Source organism: Mesocricetus auratus, unplaced genomic scaffold, assembly GCF_017639785.1.
Source record: "Mesocricetus auratus isolate SY011 unplaced genomic scaffold, BCM_Maur_2.0 Super-Scaffold_100125, whole genome shotgun sequence".
Lineage (NCBI taxonomy): Eukaryota > Metazoa > Chordata > Mammalia > Rodentia > Cricetidae > Mesocricetus > Mesocricetus auratus.
In genome coordinates this window covers 999,588-1,015,875 of record NW_024429248.1, presented here as the reverse complement: position 1 = coordinate 1,015,875, position 16,288 = coordinate 999,588, and the positions used below count along the sequence as shown (strand labels likewise).

Genomic DNA, 16,288 nt, shown 5'->3' with positions numbered 1-16,288 from the left:
ACCTGGCACAGTCAAAGGATAGGGCTCAGATGGTATGGGAAGAAAGGATTCTACTCAAGAGACAGTGACCATGCACACCGGCATCTGCCTGAGACATCCACAAGCCAGACATCAGGGAACAGTGGAGCAGAGTGCTGGAAAGAAGGCTCTCCTCACCCACCACAGGCCTGTGATGGAAAACGTACAGCAAAAGACAAGCTAAGGAGACAAAAGCACACAGACTTATCTCCTACCAGCTTTATGTGGTGTAAGAGCTGACAGGAATAAGAAACTCACAGAAGCAGGGGGACCGGGCTGAGCTGTCCATTCAGACAGTTGTGCTGGAATATGACTGGAGAACTAAGGGTTGTTTGTTCCTAACAGTAACAGAAAGTCAGCAAGACCAGTTGGATCCAGTTCCTCCGGAATCCCCATACTTTCCATTGCCTCATATAAGGAGGATTCTTCTGGAATGAAGATGCTATGACCTACTTTAGAGAGCAGAGATTCTTTTGTGGCCGATTCAAGAAAGCAAGGAGTGGGATGGTGAAAGTGACCATCTGACCTCCGACCGCCAATTTCTCAAGTGTTCAGATACCCTATTAGGGGGTAGCATGTCCTGGATCCCATCAAAAGCAAACATGAGCCAGGGAGCTACAGCTACCAAGGAAAGCTCATGGTAGGAGCCACAGGAAGCCATGGTCAGGGTATCCCAACCTGAAAGCGTGAACTATAGTTCTTTTGTGATCAAAACATGATGTAGTCTCTCACCGTCCTGGGAACCATGTAGCCTTCCATCCCTGGGCCCACACTACACCTGTAGAAAGTTACAGGTGTGCTGACACTGTCGCTTCTGCCCATCAGCCAGTTCCTCTGTCAACTCTCAAGACACGTAGTGCACCTCCGTGCCACCCTCCCCGGGAGCCTTCCCTGCCAAGGCTTCTGCATGGGTTCTCTTGAATCCGCATGCTAATCATGAGGGACCCTGCCAGCCCCCAGCATTCATCCAGGGGAGGACGAACTCAGTCCCTCATCGGGAACATTCCGGCTCCTTCCTACACCAGAGCTCCACACTCCGGGCTGTACTCAGTTCACAATGGTTATTATAAGGCAGAATAGTGAGCTCATGGTCAGAAGCAGTTGTGAAGTGCTGCTGAGTCTAAGAGCAGCAGTGAGTATTCACTTAATGGTGCTCAGAAACAGAGTCTGCTCCAAGGTGACTCTCCTCAAATGCTGCTAGAAACTGCCAGCGCCGGTGACAGGTCCCCAGTGTGGATGGCATCGTTTTTAAAACGAAGCTTCCAAGCAGAGTCTGGGGTTGGACTCACGGTTCCACATGACGAGCTCCCGGGAGAGAGTGATGCCCAGAGATCACACACCCATGGGTGCAAACACACAGGAACACACAAACTGCTCACCCCCTGGGATCTACCCACCATCCACTCAGCTCTGACTTCTCCTATTCTCACACCGTGAGTGACAGGTAGGACTCTGTGAAGGGTTGCCATCCAGCCATTCATAAAGTCCTCCCCAGGCCATAGTTCAGGCCAGCCTGCAACCATGTCTGAAGCTCATAGGAACTGAGCTGGGCCAACAGAGGTTAGGCCACAGCTGTTGCTTCTGCCACAGGAGCTGTGGGGGCAGAGTAAGAGAGGAGTGGACCCTGTTGTCACCTTCTATGTAGGCAATGTGAGTGCAACCCAACCCTGAGCACTCTATGTGCCCATCCGTCACCCTAGAGCCAGGCTTCAAAGGCACTGACCTGGAATGACTTCCCACTCCTTGACTAGAATCTAGAATACTCCTGAACCATGGTTGGGCCCGGACCCTACACACTAACAAGACTTGATGGAGCCCTCCTGGCATCAAGGTGCTGTCTAGAAACTTGCACTAGAGAAGATACAGTCTGTGACAGGCTCCACCTTAGGACAAGAGCATGGGTGAGGATGTGCTCTGAAACTGCATCAATTCCATCTGACTTGTTTGTTCTCACCGCAGCTCCATGAAGTCAGAGTGCAGGCTGGGTTAGAACTACAACCAGAAGAGATGTGACTGGCCCGATGGTCCACCCTGGAGTCCAATCTCCTGACTCAAATCTCCTTGGTGGCCAGTAGGAATCTCCTCACAATTTGGGAGCAGGTGTTGTCCCATTGTGGGCTGACAATGATTGGGAGATGCTGGGGTATGGTAATTAGTCCCCAATAGTAGTCACTGCCTGGACAGGGAGGCCTGCGCTAATTGCTGTACTTAGTGGTCTGCTTTCTATAGTCTTTGGCTACTCTTCCGCTTTGAACACAAAGTTATCATGAAGTAACTCCCCCACAAGTGATGGAGGCTAGGATACAGACTGAGATAGAAGCCATACCCTTCTCCCGGCTATGTCCCTCCAAAGACCGCTCCACATGCCAAGTGTTGTAGAGAATATTTATTTTAGTCAGCTCCAACAGATGTCAGGGACCTCCAGGAACATCCAATCTGGACATCCATTCAAGTGCACTCCTGTGTAGCCATGGCGTGTGGGGGAGGGTTATCCCTTCTGCTTTTACCACCCCCAATATGTAAGGATCTGAGGCCTTGGGCATCCATTATTGATCCAAGGAGCCAGCCCACAGCCTAACTCAATGCATCCCTGGCCCAACTCACATGGACTCCCCTCACACACCTCCCACCACCACCCCAACCTCCAACATTTATTCCATCAGCCAGTTGACAAGTGTTTTCCTGAGAGATAGGAGCCAAGCCCTGTGCTAGACCCACTTGGGGTTGAAGAAGAAATGATAGCCCCTGGCCCTCAGGGAGCTCACAATCTATTTGGGGATTTGAGGTGCTCATGTGCACACACAGAACATACACATACACATACACATACACATATACAGAAGAATCGAGCACAACACTAAACAGCACATAGTACTTACGGGAGACACCGGGTGTTAACGTGAGTACTGCTCAGAGGGAGCACAGGCAGTGTGGGCTGGGGTCTCAGCCCTGGTGAATTAGGGGGCTTTGGGAGTGGGGGAAGAAGAAGGTTTCAGTGCATTATAGGGGAAGGCATGGCACAGTTACAGCAGGGAAGATACAAGCTGGGAAGTTAGCTGAGGGGCATGGTGAGGGCTCCTCTAGATTAACCAAGGAAACAGGTGCATGGAAGCTCCTGGAGTATGGGGACTGCCTCCCCTTTCTCAGATTTCTTTGAGCACTCAGTGACCCCAGAATAAGGCATAGGGGTTCAATAAGAACCTGTAACCCAAACTGCGTGGGGGATACAGGTAGTTAGACCCCAGGTTGGGAATCCACAGGTTTCTATCAAGCCCTAGTAGGAAAGGAACCCCCCCTTCCTAATGAGTGGTTCATTCTGGGGAAGAAGAGAAACATCTGTGGCCTCCCAGCTGACCTGCTCTTGTATGAAGACAGGAGTCCTTGGCCAACAGTGACCCACAACCCACACCCCTTACTTCTTACCCCTGCTTACTTAAAGGACACACACAACTCCTCCACTTGCGTCTCCCTTTGCCTAGACCCACGGGTACCATGTACAGAGTTCTGGTTCCTTTTTACCCTCACATTCCCGTGTGATATCTGCCTGGAGCTGCACACCTGGCCAGCCAAGAGGCCTGATTGGTTGCATGTGGCTAAGGGAAGCAGGACCCTTTCTCCCTGGAGCAGACACAGACAAAATGACTCACCATCCCTTCAGCAGTCCAGCCTCCCCCTGAGACTCCACAGTGAAATAAGAGCCAAGGCCAAGCAGAACCTTCTAACCTTACAAGGCTCCATTGTAAAAAATCCCACAGCCTGTCTGTCACAAAAAGGAGGGAAGGAACCAAGCCTGGAAGCCTTGGGCGATTGTCTGGGGGAGGAAGATCAGGTCCTACAAATCAGGTGTATTGTTAGATTGGAGGAAAAGGATGGATGGACTAAAAGGGGCTCAGCCTCAGAATTCTTTATTCCCAAACAAGAAGAGACCAGGAAGAGAGGGAGAGACACAGTTATATGGAATAAGAAAAGGATGGCAGATAAAACCCCCAGGGCTGAGGTCTGGAGTCTGGAGTCCTGAGGCTCCTGAAACTACTTGACATTGTAAGAGCTACTTGAGTATGTGACTTTTCCTAGAAGCTCCACAGCCTCTATCAGAATTTAAAGGGCCACATGTCCCTGAAGTCTTAACCCTTCTTGTTCAGAAAGGGCACGGGAGCCTTCAGGTGCTGCTCACATCTTGAGGGAAATTTTGCCTCTCAAGCTAGGTCTGCCAACAGCTTGCTGCAATAACTCAGACCAGTTGCTCATCTTGTCTCTGCCTTTCAACCAAATGGTGAGCCATGCTGCAAGAGAGAACCCAGCTCTCCACACAGGTGCTGTCTGCCTTCACATCCGAGCTGCAGTCTAGGGTCAGGAAGCCAAAAGGAAGTTTTCCCAACCGAGGCATGGAACCAGCCCCTAATTTCTGGCTCTACCAAACACAGGGCACCTCCAGAGGTAGGTCTTCTGATGAGACACATCCTCATGCCAGGACCCCCATGGGACTCCATTTTTAGTCTCCCTGCACGTCCTGGGCCACGAGGTCCTGTCTGTTGTATCTGTTCACAGAAACAGAGATATCACGGTCAGTACATTGTGGTAACATGGCCCAGCCTACGCTCCCGTCTGGACTACATGGACACATTCACTTGACCCACTCTGAATCTATCAGGGACTTCAAGACAACCCTCCTGCCACCATCCTCTGAACAAACACTGCCAAGATTATTAGCCTATTCACGCACGAGATACTTAGGTTCTGAGCACTTGAGTGACTGACTAGCTCCTGACATCCCAGGACCGTCTTTATTTTCCACCACCAAATACTAATCCATATTGCAATAGCCACCAAGAACCTCAGGCTGAGGCCAATGATCCCCGAGGAGTCACACAGCAACGAGGTTAAGATAGGGAGCAAAGGAGCCGGGCGGTGGTGGCGCACGCCTTTAATCCCAGCACTCGGGAGGCAGAGGCAGGCGGATCTCTGTGAGTTCGAGGCCAGGCTGGACCGATAGCCTCCAAAACAATACAGAGAAATCCTGCCTCGTAAAAAAAAAAAAAAAAAAGATATGGAGCGAAGGAAGTGGACGGGTCTCCAGCGCCAAACACTGGCCTAGCAGGAAGCAAGGGCTCAGGGAACAGGGGCCCTCTCAGAGTCCCTAGCATCTGAACTTCATGTCCCCAGCACCTGTCAAACCCAGTGATGTCCTAACCCATACGCCCAAGTTCCCCCACCCCATCCCATCCCCCCCTCCCCACCCCCGCTGCATTTTCAAATAACTCAGCAACTAAGCTGAAAGATTTTCAGGTCCAAACTCCAAAACAAAGCCCAGACTTGACCCACTGTAGCACTAATTATTAACTGTGATTTGGAACAAGCTTGGGAAAAAATCTTGGTTTCCTCGTTTATCAAATGGCAGAAAAAGGCCAGAGCCTCAGGGTGACAACTTGCAAACAGGAGTCCTGGAAGCAAGCCCTAAGTTTATCATTCTCACCAGGTGGCCTTGACTGGTCATCACAGCTGAGGCCTCTATTCTGTTTGCCTGAATGAACCTCAAGGTTCTCCGATCTTCCGTCTGTCCTCCCAGGGCCTCTGTTCTCATTCTAAATCACAGGTCTGAGCTCACTGCACTCACTACAAAGGGCTGGCGTCCCTTTCCCCTGAACACAAAGCCCTTTGTGGAACAGATCCTAGCCCGTGCCATCTTGAAGTCATCCCTCTGCACACCTGCCGTTCCTACGGCAATTCTCTGTCTCTAGGACACAGTGCAAGACCTCCGAACCCCCTTAGGTGAAGCCAGTCACTTTCCTGACCCAGGGATGTCCCTACTGTAGCCCACATATCTGCAGGCACCCTGACACTATGTCACAGACATGAGTGTAGGGCTTCCAAGTTCCTGGGGCTGGGGTCCTTCCGAGAGTGGACCAGAGCACAACCCGGAGCTAATTAATAAAACTCTCTGGACAAACTACTTCACTCTCTGCTGACAGCCAAGCCTCGCAACACCCCAGGGAAAAGGAACAGTCTCTCATCTTCATGCCCAACTTACAGATAAGCAGCTGAGACATGGAGTGAAATGGCTTCTCAAGACCACCAGACAGTGGATACAGGAGGCTGAGGCTTTGGGAGCTGAGCTTGGGCAGCCCAGAGACCATAGAAAGTTGGTCCTCTCCAAGACGCTTTCAAGTCTGAAGTGCTGGGAATAAAGATCAGGTAAGCATCGAGTTATGTAAACCAACACAGGCTGAATGCCCACTCCTGATCTACAGAGCCAACACTACATACCCACTCCCCACTGCCACTACCCCCACGCCTCAGGGGACTCCGGCCAACCCTATGGGGACTCACCTGCTCTAGGCCACAGGAGCCTAAGGAGGCAAACCAACACAGGTGCCCACAGGAGACGCATGCAGCCACCCAAAGGGTCCAGGGAGAGGAAGAAAAGGGGGTGACTCAAGCCCTTTCAACACCCCAAGATGACCCTGCCCAACCCATGAGCCCATCCAGAGAGGGCACAACTCAACACCCTTGGATGTGGTTCCTGGATTGGAGGCAGCTGGTGGTGGCAGGCGCCCCAGGGGTCATAGCACATGGCCTAAATGGGCTGCCTGGCTTTCAGGCCCATGGCCATGGCTGCGTTGGTGGGTCTTGAGCGAGCCCTCACGCGCGAAGCTCTTGCCACAGCGAGGGCAGAAGTAGGGTCGCCGTTCCCCGAAAACACCGGGACGGCGGGGGTGCGGTGCGGGCATGCGCGCGTGGGTGCGCTGGTGGTTGAGCAAGAAGCGCGGCTCGCGGAAGCAGCGACCGCACTGTGCACACTGGTGAGGCTTCTCGCCGCTGTGGATGCGCTGGTGTGTGAGCAGGTTCTGTTTGAGGCTGAAGCAGCGGCCACACTCGGGGCAAGGGAAAGGCCGCTCGCCGGTATGTGTGCGCTGGTGCACCTCCAGGTTGTGTTTGACACTGAAGGCCTTGCCACACTCTGGACACACAAAGGCGGCGGTACGGCCAGCCCCCACGTGTGCCTTCTGGTGCCGCACCAGGCTGGGCTGCTGGGAGAAGGTCCGGCCACACAGTGGGCAACGGTGGGACTGTTCCTCTGCTGGGTGGTGGATAACCAGGCCTCGATCGTCCCCCAGACCCTCCTCCCCGTCCCCCGCAGGAGACCCTCCCCTGGAGGACACCAGCTCTGTCATGGGCACTTCCAGATGCAATCACCAGCCCCTGGAGAGGTATAAGCCGGGAAAGAGAGAGGGATCAGGATTGGCCATTCTCCAGCCTTTTGAAACACTCACATCTCCAGCTTTGTTTCGTCACAGCCTGCGGTCCTGGGCTCTTCTCATGAACCATTAGAAGGCTTCCCTAGCCGGGCAGTGGTGGCACACGCCTTTAATCCCAGCACTCGGGAGGCAGAGGCAGGCGGATCTCTGTGAGTTCGAGGCCGGGCTGGACCGACAGCCTCCGAAACAATACAGAGAAACCCTGTCTCGTAAAAACCAAAAAAAAAAAAAAAAAAAAAAAAAAAAAGAAGGCTTCCTTGGTCTCTCCAGCACCCCGTTGCTGTCTGCTACCCAGCCCTGAGCCCTGCATCACCACCCTGGAATAGGGTGGTCACGCTACCTCTGACTCCACGCCAGCACCTCAAGAACAGAGAGCTACCTTCTGTTAAAAAAAAAAAAAAGACGCATGCAGCCCTGTGTCTGCACCACACAAGGCATGAGCTAAATACCGCGGGGGATTCTCAGCTTCTCCATTCAGATGCCCACGGATAGGAGGTGACCTGAAACCTGCACGAATGAAGGTCACCAGGGGCTTACAGCAGGAAGCAAAACAACCCCCCCATAAACTTGAAAGTGACCTCCCTGGGTTAAACATTACAAGTAGTCCCCTGTCTAACAAGAAAGTTGAAAGTTGCAGGTCACTGAACCAAAGCAAGAGCTCCCAGGGAGCCAGGTCTGGTCCAGAGGCTGAGCACCACACTCGATGCTCAATAGACATCCCCGGCGTTGGGCTCCCTGCAAGCCTATTTTGAACACTGTCTTCCCAGGCCACTCACGGTGTCCTTCTGAAATAGCTTCACTGTCCTCACAGCATACTGGAATAAGGGGGAGGGCAGGGTTGCTGAGCCCAGATTTGTAAATGGAACAACTGAAGTTGTGTGAAACCAACATACTTGTCCAAGGTCACACAGCAAGGTGAGCCAGGCCTAAGTCTGACTGCGTGATGAAGATGTTTCAGTATATTAGATTTCAGCAACTAAATACCCTGTCACACACACACACACACACCTAACAGCCTTTCTCAGAGGATCACTGCTCCTGTAGGGCGCCTTGTCTTGCCACCACTCCCATGCCTTGGGGAGCACTGGGACCCACTCCTCCCACCCCCTCCATCAGAGAAGCTTATTCAGGGTTCCCCTCAAACCTCCCTGCAAGTCTTCACACTTTCAGCCTCGGTCAATCTATCTGCAGGGTGAGGTCTCAGAGGCACCCGCTGTCTTCCCTACCTTCAGACCAGGGTGGAACCTTCGCTTGCCCTGGAGGAAGGGATGAGGACCCATTGGCATGCTTCCACCCACAATCCCTCCCCAGACAGCTGTGCTGGCATTGCAAAACACAGACCATCGAAGTCTCCTCGGCCAGTGTGAGCCTGGTCACTGGGCAACCTCCCCACTTTCCCTACTAGACCTCTGACCAGACCCAGAGGGTCCCATACCATGGATTTGCCTCCCTCCCCTAAGTTCCTCCATCAAGTGCACACTCACAGCCCAACCTGCTCCCCTTCTGCAGTCTGCAGCAGCTTTTTCCTCTGAGCGGCCCAAGGAAAACACAGTTAAGTCGCCCGCAGCGCTGAGCCCCTTTACCCCCTTCCCCCCCCCCCCCGCCCCCATAAAGCCGGAAAGCCTCCCGCAGTCAAACCCCTGTATTAATCACAAGAGCTCACCCTACCCAGCACGACTACTTCTCACAGGCTTGCCAATTCCAAGGGTCCAAGAGACCCTAGAGAAATGTGAGACACTGTGTATCGCAACCCCACCCCAGGGAGCATACAATCAATCTGACGCAGCCCACCATGCACCGGGCTGCCAGTCCCAGCTCCTGGAGGAATGCATGCAATCCACCCACCCCCGTGCCCGCAGCGCCCCCCACCTCCCATGGGACCGCGCAATCCCGAGTAAACAAGTAATTAAGCTTTGGCACTGCCACTCCCAGGAAGGGCTTCATGGCTCCGGACAAATACGCACTCCCGCAGTGACCCGCCCCCAAGGGTCCCGCATGCACTGGACTCGATTAATACAGTAACCTCCCTCCCAGTCTCGGGCCCTAGCCAGGGACTCACGTGGCGCCGCCTCTGGAACCCTTGTCTCTGCTACAGCGCTGCAGTCACCAGCATCCCCGCAGCCGCACAGCAGCCCCGTGAGGCTGGGAGGTCTAACTCGCCAACAACCTGGCTGGCAGGGAAAAGGGAGGCAACAAGCGCTGCGCCTGCCCGGGAAAGAAAAGGTTTCAGATTCTGGGGGCCATCATTGCCTACAAGAGGGGTCACCCTAGTAGCCCAACACCCCACCCCTAGCCCGGCCAGCTCACTTTCTGGATAAGCGCGGTCTCCCTCATCCCTAGGCAGAAGCAGCCTGGTGTGCCCCCCGGACCTGTCCCAGGTCCTGGGAACCAGGCCCAGTCTCTGGGAGCAGTGCACCATTCCCAAGAAGTAAGAAGGGAGAGACGCAGGGGTGCTGCAAAGTCTCAGAGTCACCAGAGCTGAGTGTATTGTGATCAAGCCAAAGCTGCCCCCTAAAAGTGCTGCTTCTAACTCCCAGACAAGTCAGGCGTGGTGCATGCCTTTAATCCCAGCACTAGAGGGAGAGGCAAGTGAATCTCTGGAATTCGAGGCCAGCTTTGTCTACATATTGAGTTCCAAGCCAGCCAGTGCTATACAGTGAGGGTCTGTCTCGAATGAATGAATGAATGAATGAATGCACCCAGAGAAGGAGCAGGTGCAAGAGGTTTCCCATTGCCCTTTAATTCCACTTGCCTGTCCATACCCTTGGCTTTTTATATCACTCTTTCCCATGTATTATCTCATGGGAACTTGCAATAATATTTTATTATCCCGTTTTATAGATGGGGAAATATTTTTAAAATGAAGCACATGGTGGCTTGCTCCAGTGCCCACAACTTTAAAAGTAGATCACCTAAGAGCCTTAGAGTTCACACTAGACTTATAACTAAACAGGCTTAAGACGGAAATTATTTCAAGGTTATAGTCACCACAGAAACAACTGATAGACCTTCTCTGTGGCACCTCAGTAGCTGCCAGACAGAGAAAGCAGGCTTCCCAGGACCAGACAGGGATTTTTCTAGCAGATTCTAGGAATGGCTTTGTAGGAAAACTTTGTATCATGGGCACGGGGAAACTCAAGACACTGTGAGCGCCCTTCCTGCTTCATCTTTCCAAGTGTCCGGTGTGCTTGCGGAATTCTACCAAAGGGATGAGAGACACTGAAAGCATCCTCTTGTTTGGTACAGTAGAACTAGAAGCCATGCCTGTGTTCCAGTTTACTTAGGACCAGTGTGTGTGTCAGCAGCCCAGGGCAAACCTCTCCACAACCAGCTCCCTCCCCATGCCTGAGGTCAGTGATGTAGGCTAAGCAGTGACGTTGCCATTAGACATGGAGGTAAGGGGGTTGGTGGTCCGACTTGTCCCCCAGGTCATGTTCTACAATGAGGGCAGGTCCACACCTTCTGTCAGACTAGGTCTGTTGTCACAACTATCGGCTTCTCTAAGGATAGCACAGCACTGTCAACTTCAGCTCTGATTCTCTTTCTTTGTCAAGTGGGTCAGAGAGTATCGAAGAGGTGGCATCAAGTCAAAGACAAGGTCACACTTGTCCTAGTGGTTTACAGTGCAGGGTACTTGGCACCATTGCAGATATTAAGGGAGGCAGCCACAGACAGACAGACATGAAGTAGGACATACAGAACGAAAGGTAAAAAGCACAGAAGCAACACATGGATGGTGAGGAAACAGGTTTAATTAAGTTCTAAGAGCTAATGAAACAATCATAAGGTCAAGCATTCATAACTAATAAATCTCCGTGTCATGATTTGGGAACTGGTTGGTGGCCCAAAAGAAAGCCTGCGCTGCATGGGAGCCAGTCCGTGAGAAAGGCAAAAGTCCCCAAGGCTTGCTATCCTGTCCTCTGCGAGGTGAGTGAGTGCCAACCTGCAGTGGTCCTGCGGCCAAGTTTGCAGAAGGCTGCATCAGCTGGGTGGGGCTGGACCCTGGAACCATTCTTGTCTTCTGTGAGGAGTAGATGGAAGGCTAAGACAGGTATCCTAAGGTATATGAAGAGCAGCTGGCCATTGGTAAATGAAAGCGCCAGGTTCAACAGCAAAGGGGAGCTGACAACTGCCAAGGAAGGTGAGTTTCATCTCTTCAATGGGTGACAGGAGAAGCAGGGATGCGTAGGGAAGACCACGGTTTTCTAAAGCAAATTCAATAATATATGGCAGGGCAGTACCATGCTCTCAGTGGCAGTTCCTAGGCAAGCTGTGCCAGTACAGGAAAAGTAAACACAGCTGTGGGCAGGGATGGGGGACAGGGAATGCCATCTAAACCCCTCAGTATCTGAGGGGAATGACAAGGGATGAAGGCTGAATTTCGGCTGAGTGGCTTCTGTCCTCCCATTTCATGTGCAAGCACCTGCCCCCAGCCCAAATCCATCCTCGTGTGCTGTGGAAAACTCAAGACAGTGTGACCACATTCTGCATACATATATCTCAGCTTCTTTATCCAGGCCAGACAGTGACCCACATGTGGCCGTCACCATCATGTAAGGGTCATGAAGCAGCTGGACTCTAGAGCCTGACAAGGGTATGTGGATCCTTTCTGTGTGGGTGAAAAGCTAACTCACAACATCCTGTTGAAGCCCTGTGCTGTATTCACCCTGAGGCACACTAGACAAACGGGTGATTTGGGAACATCCCTGAGGGCCCCAGAGAGCGGCCCTGGTCATCCCCGAGCACTCCTGCACAGTGACAAAGCTCTAAGACTCCCATCTCTCAACTCTTCCAGAAGCTCTTTCTATCCCCCATGGTCTCTATGTCTCACCAAAATCCCAGTCTGGTGCTGATTTCAATCTGGAATTTAGCACACTTGCATAATCCCCATCAGGTGGTGGGTTTCCAAGAGCAGGGACTGTTTTTAGCATCCCTGAATCCCCAAGGGTTCAGCATGTAGCAAGTCTTTTTCGGTGTCTATTCAGTGAATAATGCATGTCTGCAATAGCACATCTGATATCTCCCTGGGCAAGCCATAGGGACCAGGTGAGAATGAGGAGCTGCAGAATAAACTACCTATCCAGCCACAATCTAGAAGGGTGTGAGGGGTTGCAGAGGCCTGAATATAGATGCAAAGCTCAGGTTGTAAGGTGTCATCTGCTCCAAAACTCTTTCTTCACACTTAAAATCCAAGACCGGGCCAATAACATCAGGCTAGTCAAACCTTTAAACACATGGCAGATCTGAATGTGAGGAACTGGTTCATTCCTGCTACCATTTAGATACAATGTGCCCCTCCCTTCAAGAGCTCAAAGATTAATCCACTGGTGGATTCATATGATAGCAGTATTGGGAGATTTTTTAGAATGTTGGAGGTGGGGTCTAGTTGGAGGAAGTAGGCCCTTCCTTGGTAGGAGGGGGTGCCAGGAATGATACACTTTGTCCCAGACCCTTTCCTGTCTTTGTGCTTCCTGGATGCCTTAGGGTGAGCACCCTCCTCTGTCAGACGCTCCCACCATCATGATATTCCATTTCACCTCAGGCCTAAAGAGATGGAGTCTTCTAAGCATGAAACCCAGCCACATACACCCTTAGGATAGGACTGCCTCCCTTGTTCTCAGGTATTTTCATAGCAACAGAAAAACTGAGTTTTTCATGAAACAGTTCCTCATAAAAAACTGAGGTCAACGGGGAAAATCCTTTCCTTGTCTTCCCATAATGCACACACTCTTCCAGTAGCCACACACGGAGCTTATTAGAATCACAACAGCAACCTCCTAGTGAGGGCTTCAACACAGAGCTGTATCTTCATCCTTGACTAACAACAACAAAACCCCACCTTTTCTATCCACTATGAATAAGGAAAGCATTCTGAGAAAGGGGTGGGAGAAGGCAAGGCTTCTAGCTTTCTGCCTATAGAAGCATCATTATTACTAGGGTGCACTATTGCCCCGCGGGGCTATTATATAAAATTCAACTTAAAACGCAGGAATCTGTTGTGCATGTGTGGATGTTTGTTTTTTGTTCTTGAAAGGGGTCTCGTGTAGCTCAAGCTGGCCTCAAACTTTCTATGTAGAAAAGTGTAACGTGATAAATAAAAGGCTCACAGACAGATATTGAGGCTTAAACTTCAAGCTGAAGATCAGAAAAGCAAAGCAGCTGATCACAAGCTTACTTCTACCTCAGACTGAAAGGTGATCCTGGCTCCACCAAACCTCAGGCTGCTACCGCTCCTCAGTGGCTGGAGGATCCTGAGATTTCAATGTCCTTCTATCCTCAATGTGGCTGGAGAATGAATGCTAGCTTTGAGAACCTATTCCTGTCTTAAGATCCCCTCTTGAGTCCTGGGATCAAAGGTGCGTGATCCCAAGAGCTGAGATCACCTTTGTGTGAGCTGTTTCCCTTTAGGACTCGATATATCTCCTGTAGCTCAGTGTGGCCTTGAACTGATAGATCCGTCTACCTCTTAATCCTGAGTCCTTGGATTAAAGGTGTGTACCACCACCACCTGATCTCTATAGCTTGAGGCTTTGCTTTCTGCATTCTCAGGCAAGCTTTAATAAATCATAAATAACTGATGGGGAAGTCTGTGTATATGTCAATAAAGCACTGTTGGCCAATAGGGAAGCAAGATAGGTGGGACTAGGAATCGAGGAGGACTGTGGGTAGGAGAAACACAGGGAGTCACCATGTAGTCGCATAGGGGTAAGAAGTCCAGGCCTTTTCTCCAGTAAGAGAAATACTTAGAATAACAATTATGGGTTAAATACTTAAGTCAGAGATAGCCAGTAAGAAACCAAGCAAATGGCCAACAGCTTCATAATTAATACAGCGTCTTGTGTGTTATTTGGGGACTACAACGTGGCAGAGCCCAGGCGACTGGTGGGGAAAAACCAAAGCGGCAGACAAGGAAAAGGCTTTTCTCTACAAATAACACATCACCACAGACAAGGATGACATTTAGCTTCTGATCCTCCTGCCTCCACCTCCCAAATGCAATGATCAACAAATGTGCACCATTGATGACCAATTCTATGGGGCCCTGGGGACAGAACCCAGGGCTTTGTACATGCTGGGCAAGCACTAATATCTAATCCATGAGCTACTTCCACAGCCTGAAGGTTTAAGTGTTTAGGAGATACATGTGACTAATGACTATGATATTGGACAACACACACACATTTCATCCTTGCAGAAAGTGCTGTTGCGCAGAGATGACCTAGGACATGTCCCCCAAACCTGGAGATGCAGGAGATTCCATCCTCTTTGCCCAAAGGGATAACCTAAGATATTACTTATTTCCCTCTCTTCACTGTCCTTGTCAAATCCAGGATGAATGGTGACATACTATTTGGGGCTTCAATACTCTTTCTACCAAAAAAAGTCAAAGATATTTATGAAACTCAGACCATGTGAGAATGTTTCAGAGGTACCCTCCACTCTGTCAGCTTTTACACACACACACACACACACACACACACACACACACACACACACACTCAGCAAAGATCTGTTTTCTCTCCAGGTTAGTGTACCTGCTGGGTATTTGCTCCTCAGGGCCTCTGTATCCCACCCCTACACCTTCCCTCGATTAGCTTCCCATGGCAGAATGACTCATGAGCCTGAGAAGTGCACTTCAAACCCTCCCAAGGAGCCTGACCCCTTTGCTGTTGAACCTGACGCTTTTGTTTACCACTGGCCAGCTGCTCTTCATGTACCTTAGGCTACCTGTCTTAGCCTTCCATCTACTCCCCACAGAAGACAAGAATGGTTCCAGGGTCCAGCCCCACCCAGCTGATGCAGCCTTCTGCAAACTTGACCACGGGACCACTGCAGGTTGGCACTCACTCACCTCGCAGAGGACAGGATAGCAAGCCTTGGGGTCTTGTTTCCTTTCTTGTGGACTGACTCCCACCCTCTTAAAATCTGCAGTGGTGCAGACTACCCTGCACTGTAAACCACTAGGACAAGTGTGACCTTGTCTGTGATTTGATGCCACCTCTTCAATACTCTCTGACCCACTTGGCAAAGAAAGAGAATCAGAGCTGAAGTTGACAGTGCTGTGCTGTCCTCAGAGAAGCCAATAGTTGTGACAACAGACCTTAGTCTGACAGAAGGCATGAACCTGCCATCATTGTAGAACATGACCTGGGGGACAAGTCGGACCACCAACCCCCTTACCTCCATGTCTAATGGCAACGTCACTGCTTAGCCTACATCACTGACCACTGGGGAGTAGATGAAATCATGAATAAGAAAGCCTTATTAACAAGGCCAGAGCTGAAAATGATTTGTTCAAGAGGGAGCACACAGATTGTGACAAATGGCGTGGCATATTAAAATTACTCCCCAGAAGTCCTTCAGGAAGGGCAGAGGCCATGCTTTTCTCAACTAACACACGGCCTGGTACACAGATCCATTAAGGAGCCAATGCTTTGCAGTCCCAACCTGGTCGATGTGCGTATAAATCAGTAATTTTGCCCTCCGGAGGATGTGACCCTGTCTGCCCTATGACCCCGTGAGAGACTCATCACACAGGAAAAGTGAACAGACGTTCTCAACATTCTAAACTTGCACAACCAGGGACTACAATTAAGCCTCATTAACTCTGAGTCCTACACACACTCCAGTGTGATTTGAATTTAATCACAGGCCATTTGTGGGAGAGAATCCATTCCATTGAAGGACTGAGCATATCTAATCTCTTCAGTGTTTGCTTGTACCACTTGATTCCATAGGGAGTTATTATTTCTGCAGGGCCTACCCTGAAGGCAATGGCTCTCTAGTCCCAAATGGTGGTGCCCTTGGACTGCCTTTCAGGAGTAGGTAAGCTTTTCAGGCTAGATTCAGGACTTGCTAGATGGCAAAGAGGAAGAAGCATGTAAGGATTAGGTTCTGGTATGAGGCGGGATACTGAGCATCTCCTGGGAAGGGAAGGGCAGGCTGGATGGGAAAGAGCAGGGCATTACAGGGAGGCAGGGGAGAGGCTAATTCCAGTGTGGGTCAGAGAGGCT

General features: G+C 51.0%; 1 protein-coding gene across 8 annotated transcripts; it reads right to left on the bottom strand.

The window, feature by feature from the left end:
* Positions 1-3,907: 3,907 nt before the first annotated feature.
* On the bottom strand, positions 3,908-9,816 carry LOC101832875 (zinc finger and SCAN domain-containing protein 2). Of its 8 annotated transcripts, none has more exons than XR_005873503.1 (5): positions 9,582-9,816; positions 8,943-9,479; positions 6,346-7,476; positions 6,047-6,193; positions 3,908-4,556 (listed from the first exon to the last, which is right to left on the bottom strand). XR_005873503.1 is itself a non-coding variant. In XM_040736847.1 (5 exons), the coding sequence occupies exon 4, from the start codon at positions 7,188-7,190 to the stop codon at positions 6,579-6,581; it is 612 nt and encodes a 203-aa protein (XP_040592781.1). In that variant the 5' UTR covers positions 7,191-7,218; positions 8,938-8,993; positions 9,334-9,479; positions 9,582-9,813; the 3' UTR covers positions 3,908-4,556; positions 6,047-6,578. The 8 variants fall into 8 exon arrangements, 6 of the variants coding, with proteins under 6 accessions (XP_040592781.1, XP_040592780.1, XP_040592778.1 ...); XR_005873502.1 differs by having other exon boundaries at positions 6,047-7,476; positions 8,943-8,993; positions 9,334-9,479; positions 9,582-9,799; XM_040736847.1 differs by having other exon boundaries at positions 6,047-7,218; positions 8,938-8,993; positions 9,334-9,479; positions 9,582-9,813.
* Between the last annotated feature and the right edge of the window lie 6,472 nt (positions 9,817-16,288).

What these genes read in the sequence shown, in the direction of transcription:
- LOC101832875 (XM_040736844.1), bottom strand. Translation starts at nt 7,190, where the DNA reads ATGACAGAGCTGGTGTCCTCCAGGGGAGGGTCTCCTGCGGGGGACGGG.